At 45.6% G+C, this 12,126-nt stretch overlaps 1 protein-coding gene across 1 annotated transcript in view; it reads right to left on the bottom strand.

Moving 5' to 3' along the window:
* Nucleotides 1-2,772: 2,772 nt before the first annotated feature.
* RASSF5 (Ras association domain family member 5) overlaps nucleotides 2,773-12,126 on the bottom strand; it is a 120,209-nt gene continuing 110,855 nt past the window's right edge. The window contains exons 4-6 of the mRNA XM_063139023.1: nucleotides 6,997-7,294; nucleotides 5,113-5,228; nucleotides 2,773-2,968 (exon numbers count right to left, since the gene is read on the bottom strand). Of these exons, the coding sequence (XP_062995093.1) occupies nucleotides 2,816-2,968; nucleotides 5,113-5,228; nucleotides 6,997-7,294 (567 nt within the window). The 3' untranslated portion in view covers nucleotides 2,773-2,815. The remainder of the gene's footprint in view (nucleotides 2,969-5,112; nucleotides 5,229-6,996; nucleotides 7,295-12,126) is intronic.

The raw sequence follows: 12,126 nt of genomic DNA, 5'->3' as shown, positions 1-12,126 counted from the left end.
ATAGCTATATAATATTTTAAAGAAAAACAACAACACCCAACTATTTTGCAGGAGGCTTCATCAGCAGCATTCACATACATTGCATAAAAAGCCATGCCTTCTGGAAAAAATGTTCAAGACATGCCAGGGGAGAGCAGGAGGATGAAAGAGTGCCAGTTATCAAAAAGCTGTTCACCCCACCCCACCTCAATAAAAACAAAGAGTATGTCATGTTCCTAGGGAGAAGATGTCATTGACTTACAAAACTGCAGTTACTTCTTCTTGCCTGTCTGTGGTGCCTTGTGCTTGAACAGCAATTTCTGCAGTGCTTAGGAAGGGTTTGAATGCCTTCTCTGGGTTCCGCATTTTGTATGTGCTTATGGGCATATGCTCCTTGCTTTCCTTATGCTGTGCTCATAGTTCTTTTCAGCCCTTTCAGTGGCAGGATGTAGTCCCTGCACACAACCATGAGTACCCAGAGAAGAAAGCTAATCTTTTCTTCCCCCTTGCCTGCCCAAAGAAAAAAAATGCTTCAGGGAATCTACAAAGATCGCCACGCAAAGCCAGGCAGATTTAAAAAATGGCCTGGCCTTGGCCTTCTTGTCTTACAAAACAGAATCTCAAGGCAAATGACCAAAAGTTGCTTACCAAATGTATGGAGGAAAAATGGTCGTCCTTCTCGTTTTAATCAAAGGCAAGATTTGTTTAGGGCATGGGTGGGCAACCTGTGCTCTCCAGATGTTGGTGGACTGCATCTCTCATCACCCCAAAGCCAATGATGAGGAATGAGAGGAGTTACCGTCTAGCTACATCTGGAGGACCACCAGTTGTCCACCCCTGGTTTAGGGCCTTTCACACTCGCCTTGGGTTTGCTCAGGCAAGGACACAACTGGAATCAAGACACCTTCCACAGGCTGTATGTACTGCTAGCTCATACTTAAATGACACCCGAAGGAGAAATATCTTCAACCTAGTTTGTTGAGTCAAGCTCACATTGAAATATCCTCAGAGGGAGGTTGGTGCATCTGGGGGGCAGGGAGGAAGAGAATTCTTTTGGCTCACAAAACCAGCAGCTGAGTTCTAGCTAAACAGGAAAATAAGGTTGCTCCTACACTATTATCATTGCTTGCAAGCTGTACCTAATGTCCTGGAAAAATCAGGTGCTCTTCAGGCATACGAATTGGAGCCGCTTTAGTACTAGATAATACCACACAATTGACAGGCTGTGGCTGAATGACCCAACAGCCTGGGTAGGGCAAGCCGCATCATCATTTCCCACTGAATCCTTCCCCACCCCAAGTTCCAGCTGCATGGGATCTGCTCACAGAAAAGCAGTCATATAGGTGCAGCTATGCCTGAAGAGTGCCAAAGTTGGCTCCCAAGTGTAAGGCGATGCGGTTTGCAAGCAGGAAATTCTGTCCACATACACAGAGTTCAAAGTAACGTTGCCTGCACTGTTTGACACCTGAGTGCTCTGCCCAATTCTCATCATTCCCGCTCCATTGTCACATGTTACTGTTCAAGTCTCCAGTGTTGCATGGCAGAGCCTCATAACACCACCAGAGACAGGAGCGATGCCACAAGCGTTCTTACCTTCATGACCTGCACAGGGGTCATTCACTTCATTATGAAAAGGGGCACCTGAAAAGTTACCATTCACGCTAGAACTTCGCCGTTGCAGAACTGAGCCAAACTGGTTGCAACTTGCAACCACCTTCAAATCCAGCTGGTGTAGCCCGCAGGTGGAACACTCAACCGCGGGGACAGGGAGCTAGCAGAACTGAGCAGCTGCTGCAGGTTTGTAGCTCCTCTCTTACTACATGTGTACCAATGACAGGAACAGCCTGAAATCATTTCCTGTTCCCCCTCAGGGTCTTGGCATAAGTCTCAGACTCTTTAACAGGTGACTGACATGTCTAACATTTAGTGCTTCGGGACAAGTGCCAAAGTCAGCTCAGTGTTGGAACCCTCAGCCCTGGTTGCAGTGCTTATGGTAGCCTTCCCCAACATGGTGCATTCCAGATGTGCTGGACTGCACCTCCCACAATTCCCAGCCAGCATGGAATTGTGGGAGTTGCAGTCCAACACACCCAGAGGATGCACGGTTGTGACTTACGGCACAAAGGGGAAACTTCGGAAAGGAGTACTTGAAATATTAGGTTGGGGGGCAACGACACCCCCTGAGTTACCAAACACGACAACAAAGCCGACCTTTTCCCCCTGAGAAAATCTGTACTCTCATTCAAGGCCCCAAACACGCAAAAGCTCCTCACAAGACCTGTTGTACTTTGACAGCCTAATTGGCATCTGTTTAGTTTCACGCTCTTCATATTATGCAACGGGTCTGTTTGGCATCTTCTACCGGGCCTGCCCAGAACAGAGCAATAACCCTCCATTTGCTGATGCAGGGCTCCTGACAGTTTGTGTGATAAAATTACCACAGGGAGCACATTCATTGCACTTCTGGCGCGCGCGCGCAAGAACACACACACACACACGGCAGGTGAGGTATTGGGATGACAGGAGGAGGAAGGTAGCCAACTGGCCCTTAGCATAAGTGATCAAGTCCCTTGGACATTCAGCGTTCATTGCAGTTTCTTGACGGGTGCCATTCAGGAGGACCATGGTGGATGGAGAAGCAGCGTTCATTTTTGGTTTCTGGAGGACCAGTGTATTGGGAGATCAGTTCCCTATTCAGTAATGACCAGTTCTAAACACACCATGGACTGAAACCAATCGAAAAAAGTGTCCTGAGAAAAAAAGTCTTGGTTGGATTTTGTTTTTATATATCTATATATATATATTAGTTTATCACTAGCCATATTTCCAGTTTTGGTTATCCTGGCTTCCCGTTTGCTTCTTTCAAGGCTTCCTGCAGTCTCTGCTTAAACCTGTCGTACTTTTTCTGCACCTGCTGGATTTTGTCTTTTTCTTCTCTTTCCAATATTACCAGGAAATTCTGTAGCTCTGGAATAGAGAAGTCATCCCACTGAGGAGGAAAAGAAAACCACATGCTTTAGACTGTCGGATAGAAAACCCTTATTTTCCTAAGTGGGTGAGGGTGAGATGTTAGATGTAACGTGGGCCAATTGAATTTTTCAGGACCCTCCCCTGAAAAAATAACAAAAAATTCGCAGTCCCACATTTAACTGCACTTCCTACTCTGAAGCCTTCAGGATAAGAAAGCAGACGCCTCCCAGAGGAAAAGGATTGCACACGCTATGAGCTTCTCTAAGCAAGCAATTTATAGCATGCTCGTAACTGGCCACTCGCGGACATTTAAGGGTTCATTTCATGACATCGGCATCCAGGGCCCCTCCCACACTATCCTCTGGCATATCTGGGTCTTTTGCAGGTTTAAAAAAACTCAGAGATAATGGGGGAATATCTCCAAGCGTGCAATCTCGGTTTTTCACTATAATTACGCCACCAGGTGGCGCTGTCTTGGTAAAGTCAATTGAACACATGGAGTGGGAAGTATTCAATTTCAAACCACCTGGCTGCCCACAGAATGCTGCTGATCCTATCCAAGAAAGAGTTCATTAGGTTGCATTCTTTACTCTTTAGTTCAGTGCCTGCAACTCAAAAGAGTATGGGCGGTGGGAGCCAGATTTACAATTGGGGGAGAACCACTACCCCCAGAGGAAGTGGGGAGGAGATTACTCTTGATCCCTCCTTCCTCCAGATGCCCCCTCTGCCAGGAAAATCTGCTCTGGGTGCTTGGGAGATAGCACAGGGTCGGGGAACCCACAAAAATGGACTCCCCTATCGTCCTCCAGAGGTGAGCCTTCAATGGATTTCAGTCTGTTTCATGAATAGCAGCCCTTCTGTTCATGGAATGGCCAGTTTGGATCCAACCCACGATGCCTGCGCACCTGATTTTCTTCATTGGCAGTAACTCCCAAGTTCAAAGGTCGGCTTGGGGACTTGTTTTGAAAGAGCAGTTTTTAGGGGAATCCAGGGGAACCTACTATGCAAATATTGGCCATAGTTTCCCTTAAAAAACTCTCAGGACAAGCACCCCAAATCCAGTTTTTCCTCTTGGGAGTATATAAAGAGCACTACTGGGCTTCAGCGAGGGCATCTTTTGAATAAGAAACACTATTTGGGTACGCATATACCCAATTCGGTCACAGTCAACATCTGGAGATTTGAGTGCAATGCAGGAATATGTGAGATGCCTGAGACGAGTCCTATGAGCCTGAGAAAAATCCAATTCTGAAATGAATTTTAACATTTTGCTCCATGAGAGTTGGTGCTGCAGAACAGGACGTCTTAAGGGGGATACGGAAGGGAGAAAAGCTAACTGCTTAAGGCAGGGGTGAGGAACCTGCGCCTTCCACCCCAGATGTTGCCGGACTATAATCCCATCAGCTCCAGCCAGCATGGCCAATGGGTTAAGGATGAGGGGGGTTGTAGTTCAATGATATCATGAGGGCCAGAGTTTCCCTACTCCAATTTACGATGCTGCATGACCTGAAATTTTCTTAGCAAATGAAAAAGACTGTAGGAATCTCCCTGTTGCAGAGTTCTGGACTGCCTGCTTACTCTTAATTTGGAACAAAAGAGAAAAAGGAGACCTTGCAATTCCATCCTTAGTGTAATCTTCTAATTCTCAAGCACAGTGGAAATATTTTTCAGAGGATGGGCAGTAGGGGTCAGGGGCACACAGGGAAAAGACATTTCTGGCAGGGATTTGGCTAAACGCAAACGCCAGTGTGTAACATAGCACTCAGTTAATCTACATTTTGAAGTCTAAATTTTAAAAGCAAGCGTCTTAAACACGATCCAAAATTCCACAGAACAGGGCTGACTATTTTGACAGGTACAATTTCACTCCAAAGGCACTGAATTTTAAATCATGAAGAAAGGGGATTAAATGGGTCCTAAAACGTTCTAGACTAAAGGAGTCTTCTTCTTTGTTGCACTATTTCTCCTGTCTTAGAATGCTGGTCTCCGATAGTCTCTGTCATAACAAGCCACGGTACAATACTGGATGGTTGCTCGTTCCATCCACCCACACAGGATCTGCCCCTGTGGCTGCAAATCATTGCTTGTTTAACGCGGCTGCGTGCTTCTTGAAAGCCAAGCATGTCTACGCAGGTTCAAAAGCCAAGCAGCTCCCAGACATACCTCAACTTCCCCCGTTTCATTTTCCTTCAACACGAAACTTAGAGTGTCTGTGTCGGGGCCTGCGAGCAGCCGGAGGTACAAAGGGTACTCTGTTACTGGGAGCTTCTGGGAAAGAACTGGAGAAGGACAAAAACACAAGAGGAACACTTGAGGCCTTTGGAAAGAAGAGTGCAAACGGATTGTCAAGAAAAGACCTCCCCACACCTGTCTATGTTGGGGTTCTATCCACAGAACCTCAACCAGTGGACAGAAAAGGCTGCTATTGCTTCCAACTGAGATTTTACAGTCCATCCGTCTTTCCTTCCCCCCACAAAAGAGTGACTGGCTACGAACCACTACAGCACTTTGGGAAAAGACCATTTATTTTAAATTCTCCAGAACTTATGCCTTTTTATACTGGTGCATGAACATTGACTTCTCCAAGTTCACTCAGCAAGAATAAGACTTTAACTTTCATTTCAAAAGGGCATACCAGTGGCTGCCAGTGCTCATGGCCTGTAATTCCCATGACAAATTTAACTTTGCTACATGTATCCACACATGGCAGGATTTTGCCACATGCATAGGCAGACAGTAGCATTATGACTTCTGCAGATGTCTGGAAAAGCAACATGTCAAACATCCCTTAGATTGAGGAAGGGCATCCTGTATTGGACAAATTTCAGCCTGTTAGGGATTAAGGTCCATGAACAGACGGGCTCTTCTAGGGATCTCCAATCAAAATGGCCAGCACTGAGTAAGTCGAATTGTTGGGTCATGGCAGCTAAATCTTGGGACATGTTACATCGAAAACACAACTTAAGAGAAAGACCAAGCATGCTGGCCTGCAAATTGAAAAACTCGTGTTCCATTCCAGAAAAACCTTGATTCCATTTAGAATCAAAAGCAGGACCAAAGGGTATATTACTTCAAAGTCATGGCAAGCATCTATGTCTTTTATTCTTTTTTTACTCTAGCATAAGTGCAGGGGTAAACCAAATGGGTCACTTTTTTTGCTCTATCCATTGCAATCATGGGGTTCCGGATTGGAACTGTTGTGTTTGTGTGTGGGGGGGGGGCAGTTTAAAGTCCCCCTCCATACTAGAGTCTGGATCAGGCGCCTTGCACTTACAACAGAGTAAAGAACAAAAGATGCGGCTACTTGCTATGTCTTTAATTAATTAATTAATTAATTACATTTCTATACTGCCCAATAGCCGGAGCTCTCTGGGGGGTTCACAAAGGGCGGTTCATTTACTCTTTAAAGTAATGTATGTCTTGGCCCACACCCTAAGAAGTCACTTTAAGAAATGACTTCTTAAATCATTTACCTATGATTTAAGAAGTCAGTTTTAGAAGTGTCTCATTCTTACTGACTTCTCAGTACAAATTCAACAGCGGATGCCTCAGATGCCCTTTCTAACCCACCGCCCCACCCCCCCATTTCCTAACAATTATAATTTTTCCATTAAAAAAAGTGCTAGTTTCCTGGGCCCATTCTGCTAACGGGGTACTGGAGGCCCAGAGCACAGGTGGCGCTTACAGACTTTACATTGAGTACATCAGCCATGCTGACTCTGGCTGATGGGAGTTGTAGTCCAACACATCTGGAGGATACCAGTTTGGGGAAGGCTGATATACGCAGTAACATCACCAGCTCTGAAACAAAGAAGTAGCTCAGACACGAGGAACGTGTAGCCTCCCGGATGTTGATGGACTGCTACTCCCATCAGCTCTAGATAGCACAGCCAAGGGTCAGGGATGATGTCCCCCCAGATGTTGTAGACCAACATCTGGAGTGCCACAGGTTACCCATCCCTGAGCTAGCTGCTCATGAAGCAGGTAACCCCCCTTTGCAGCCTGATAACACAGTTATTATTGCTTTAAACGGGAACATGATCTCACCTTGACCATCTTTCTGCATCTGCTTGAAAAGTGCAAATTTCTGCGGGTTGTCCACCACCATGAATTTCTTCAGAAGTCCCTGGATCACCTCACTCACGGTGGTGGTGCTGCTGATGTGCAACTGTTTGATGGCATCCAGTGGCAGGTAGAAGGAGGTTCTCTTCTCTGTCATGTTGGCCAAGTTGACCTCCTTGAGGGCATCATAGATAGACTGTGGCCTGATCCCTGCTGGGACCGTCACAGGCCGGCGCAGTTTCAGGTGCACTTTGATGAAACCTGTGTAAGTGCTGTCATCATTCTGGGTTTGCAGGATGGGATGAAATTAAAATTATGATTAAAAGGGAGGGTAGAGGCAGATTTTATTTGCTGAATTACTTGAGTCATGCAACACAGATTATTTCCATGAAAAACCATAGTTCAGGGGCAGCAATCCCATCATCTTTCCATACACATGAATTTCTTGCTGATACAAAATGTACTGCAAGTCAACTGCAGGACCAACCTACAGTCATACCTGATTCCAGACACTAAGCAGGGTCTTGGATGGGAGCCTTGTTAGTACTTGGAAGGGGGATCCCCTGGGAATACAGGGTGCTTTTTCCCTTTTCTTTTTTTGGGGGAAGGACAGTAGCTCTATGCTAGAGCACATATGTTTTATGACAAAGGTCCAAGGTTAAATCCCCACCATCTTCAGGAGGAGCTGGAAATGACTCCTGCCAGTCACTCTATTAATTAATTAATTAATTAATTAATTACATTTCTACTGCCCAATAGCCGGAGCTCTCTGGGCGGTTAAAAATAAATAAAAACGTTCAAAGTATAAAACAACAGTATAAAACCATACTATAAAATACAATATAAAAGCTCAACCAGATAAAAACAGCAGCAATGCAAAATTACAAATTTAAAATACCAAGTTAAAATTTGTTTATAGACTGTTAAAATGCTGGGAGAATAAAAAGGTCTTCACCTGGCGTCTAAAAGCATATAATGTAGGTGCCAAGTGAACCTCCTTAGGGAGCTCATTCCACAGCCGGGGTGCCACAGCAGAGAAGGCCCTCCTCCTGGTAGCCACCTGCCTCACTTCCCTTGGCAGGGGCTCGCGAAGAAGGACCCCTGAGGATGACCTTAGGCAGGTACATATGGGAGGAGGCGTTCCTTCAGATAGCCTGGCCCCAAGCCGTTTAGGGCTTTAAATGTTAATACCAGCACTTTGAATCGGGCCCGGACCTGGACTGGCAGCCAATGAAGCTGGAAAAGGACTGGCGTGATGTGGTCTCGTCTGCCAGTCCCTGTTAGTAACTGTGCTGCCCTGTTTTGTACCAGTTGAAGTTTCCGGACCGTTTTCAAAGGCAGCCCCATGTATATTGCAGTAATCCAAATGAGAGGTTATCAGAGCATGGATAACTGTAGCTAGGCTATCTCTGTCCAGATAAGGGCGTAGTTGGTATATCAACCTAAGCTGATAAAAGGTGCTCTTTGCCACTGAGTTCATCTGTGCCTCAAGTGACAGTTCTGGATCCAAGAGCACCCCCAAACTATGGACCTGATCCTTTAGGGAGAGTGCAACCCTGTCCAGGACAGGGCAAACATCACCTCGCTGGACAGATGAACCACCCGCTAACAGTAGCTCCGTCTTGTCTGGATTGAGTCTCAGTTTGTTAGCCCTCATCCAGTCCATTACCGTGCCCAGGCACTGATTCAGAACAGTCACTGCTTCACCTGGGTTTGATGAAAAGGAAAGGTAGAGCTGGGTATCATCTGCATATTGATGACACCTCAGTCCACATCTCCGGATAACCTCCCCCAGCGGCTTCATGTATATGTTAAACAGCATAGGGGATAAGATAGAGCCCTGTGGAACCCCATGGCTTAGGTGCCACGGCACAGAGCAATAATCCCCCAGCACCACCTTCTGGAATCGGCCATCCAAGTAGGAGCGGAACCACTGCAACGCAGTACCTCCAACTCCCAGCTCAGACAACCTATCCAGAAGGATACCATGGCTAGGCTAGACTGAATGAAGTTGGCCAGTGGTCTTACTTGGTAGAAGTCCACTTCCTATGTTCCTAATTTTGACTTAACGCTTTCCAAAAGAAAGTCCACAATGGGAGACGCAACAAGTCAATTCCAGGACAACTTCCTTGCAATACTGATAGTATGAAACAATCCCATTGGGATTGGGTCCCAGACTTCTGCTCACAGAATGGGAGGCTCTTAGCTCCTGGAAACAGAATACAGAGATAGAATCCCAAACCTCTGATCCAGGGGATTGGGAGCCCCTATTGAACAGCTGGCGGGGGTGCTGCAGGGAGAATCAACAAAAATTCTCTCCCTACCGCACTCCATTCATGGAAACCTCTGCTGGAATGAAACCCTTTCCATGAATGGAAGGATGCCTTCCTTTTACAGCAGGGATCCACTGGATCCAGCCCACTGCCTTCACCGAGACCACACCCAGGTTTACATTGTTCTAGAAACCACCTTTTCCACCTGTCATTTAAATCTGCCCATTAAAGCACTACGAACATGAGTAGGGATTCCCACAATCTGACTCGGCACTTCATTTTTTCAGCTCTTGCCAAGGATAAGAGGGCCAACTCCAGCTATTCCACTCCATTTCCACCTCTTGGTACGACAGCTTTTCCCTTAAGTGATTTTAGTTTCCAAAGTGTTTTCGGGGTGTTTGAAAAAGCCGAACTTGTCAGATAGCCAACGTGCTTCTCACAGATCAACACCAGTACTGCTGCTTTGCTTCAACCTGCCGTACGTGGTTTGGCGGGCTCATACAAGAGACAGGGCCTTTTCAGTTATGGCACCATTGGTGTGAAAAGGCCTCCTCTGAGAAGCCTACCTACCCCCACCACTGCTTACTCTTTATCATCATGTCATGAAAACCTGGATTTTTTAAGAAGGCTTCCTGTGAGGGTCTGTTGACTTTGGTGCAATCATTCCGTAGTCTTTTGATTGCTGTGTATATGTTTCCACAATTTGTTTTATTTGCAATGTTTTTATATTTATTTTAATTACTAAATGTTAGTTATGTGATTATTTTAAAATAATAATCCAGCTTTAAAATAAACCAACAAAAAAAATAGTTGGATGCAAAGAGGAAAACAAAAAGTCCAAATGTTTTTAATTGATTTTAAGTTTCTTTAAAGAGCCAAAAAAAAAAAAAAGAGGTTAATATTTGGTGTGCAGAAATTTCAGAAAGACTAATGCAGACAACGTATAACAGGTCAGCCAACTGCAGTTTGGCACCTGCCACATATGTGCGAATTTCCTTTATTACATGTAACCAAAGAATGCAAACTAGCCACAGCCCTCTGGCTGTGCATTTCCGATACAGGCCTCTGTGCAAACCAAGCTGTGTACCTGTATATTAGGTCATTCCATGTTCCTAATAATTTAAGGGTGGAAAGTCACTTGTAGGGTAGCCATGTGTCCTACCTTACGAAGGACCATGTTTTATTAGAAGGTGCCCTGTTTTTAAAGGGATGCCCAGTCCAAGTCCAGACCATAAAAGACCATCAGAAGGGGCAGTAGGGGCCTTGAAGCTCCCTGTCAACCATCTGGATAGCAGACTGAGCAGCCACATAACAGTCACCTGGGGACTGCTTTAAAAGCCCTGTGGTGTCTGTGTGGTGGCGCTGCATCGGTTATATGATGCAGCCACCACCTCACAGCCAACGTGGGGCTTTCCTGCAAAGCTGCACACTGGGAAAGTCGGGGACCTACTCCGACCTTTCCTGCCAGAGCGAGGTCACTAGAGATCTTTCGATGTCTGACCTCACTCTGGCGTCATGCTGCAGGCGTTCCCTGGCGGAAGACAACCTCCGATTGGTTGCCGGAAGCCAGGCGAGGGGCAGGGTGCAGGCCCAGTGAGCTGAACGCCCGCCAGAAAGCCAGCGCTGCCTCCTCCTGTGAGGATTACTCTCCACCACCCCACAGCAGTGATACTGTGGGGTTTGGTGGCAGGGCATTGCCAACCCGCCGCCGAGAACACAGGGTCCTGGTCACCGTCTTCTTCATTATGGTGACATGCATTTAAATTTAATAGCAAATATTTGTAGCAAACAAATCATATCAATACATTTTAGCAAAGAAATAAATATTTCTACTTAAATTATTGCAATTATTTTTAAATCTGCATCTATACATATAAATCAGCAAATGTTATGCAAAACGGAGTCCCTTTTTTTTGGTGATGTAAAAGTAGCCACCCTAGTCACTTTCATTATCACTCTGTGGGACGCAAGGTAAAAGACCGTAGTTAATAGGCATCCTATTACGGTAATATAGACTTTTTAGCCTGACTGAGTTATGTACTTCTGCTCTTCATTTTACAACACTGTTTCATTGCCATCACAGAAAGCAGAAGTCAGAGAAAGCAGAAACCTTCCAACATGAAATGATTAAATTTCTATTTGCAACCACTACACGTTGTTCATTGTGGCTAGAAATCAAGTTAAAGGACCTGCAAAGCAATCTAAATGGAAGTCAGGGCTGTAATGGGAGACTGAATGAAACGGGGCAAGTATTGCTGTGGAATCTTTTTAATACAGTGGCGACGAGTCCCAGTTCTCTGGAATTACAACAGTGAACTAGAGACCATATAGGCAGGAAGGAAGCAAGACAAGCAATGGCAGGAAACAAGGGGCATTGATCTTTACGATCCTCACAGGGGAATTCTGCAACCTGCAGCTTTTCTGCAGCACTGATACCTGGGCAAGGGCCACGCAACAGAGGCTGGTAGGCCAGGAGTGGATAAAATCATCCTAACAAGCGCATTTCTGGGCCGCAGGCTTCTAGACATTCTTTGAGATATCCTACTACACCTGTTTCATGGAAGTTATTTGCTTGGAAAAGCAGGCAATAAATACTTAAATAAAAGCAAGCAAGCAAAGGAAATCCCACAAACTGATAGACTCAGGACACATTGAGCTGAATGAAATATTATCCCTTTCCCATTAAGTTTGAATTTTGAATGGACCTTTGCTCGGTCCCTCTTTAAATTAGGCTGTTGTCTTCCAAGAGGAGGGCCTAACCAAGAATGAGAAGCGAAAGGCAATTATCAAAGATGGGGCACTAGGGCTGTCACATTTCCTGTGGTGGCAGGAACAAACACAT

The sequence above is a fragment of the Elgaria multicarinata genome, chromosome 1 (genome assembly GCF_023053635.1).
Source record: "Elgaria multicarinata webbii isolate HBS135686 ecotype San Diego chromosome 1, rElgMul1.1.pri, whole genome shotgun sequence".
In the NCBI taxonomy this organism is placed as follows: domain Eukaryota; kingdom Metazoa; phylum Chordata; class Lepidosauria; order Squamata; family Anguidae; genus Elgaria; species Elgaria multicarinata.
This window is presented reverse-complemented; position numbering and strand designations above follow the sequence as displayed.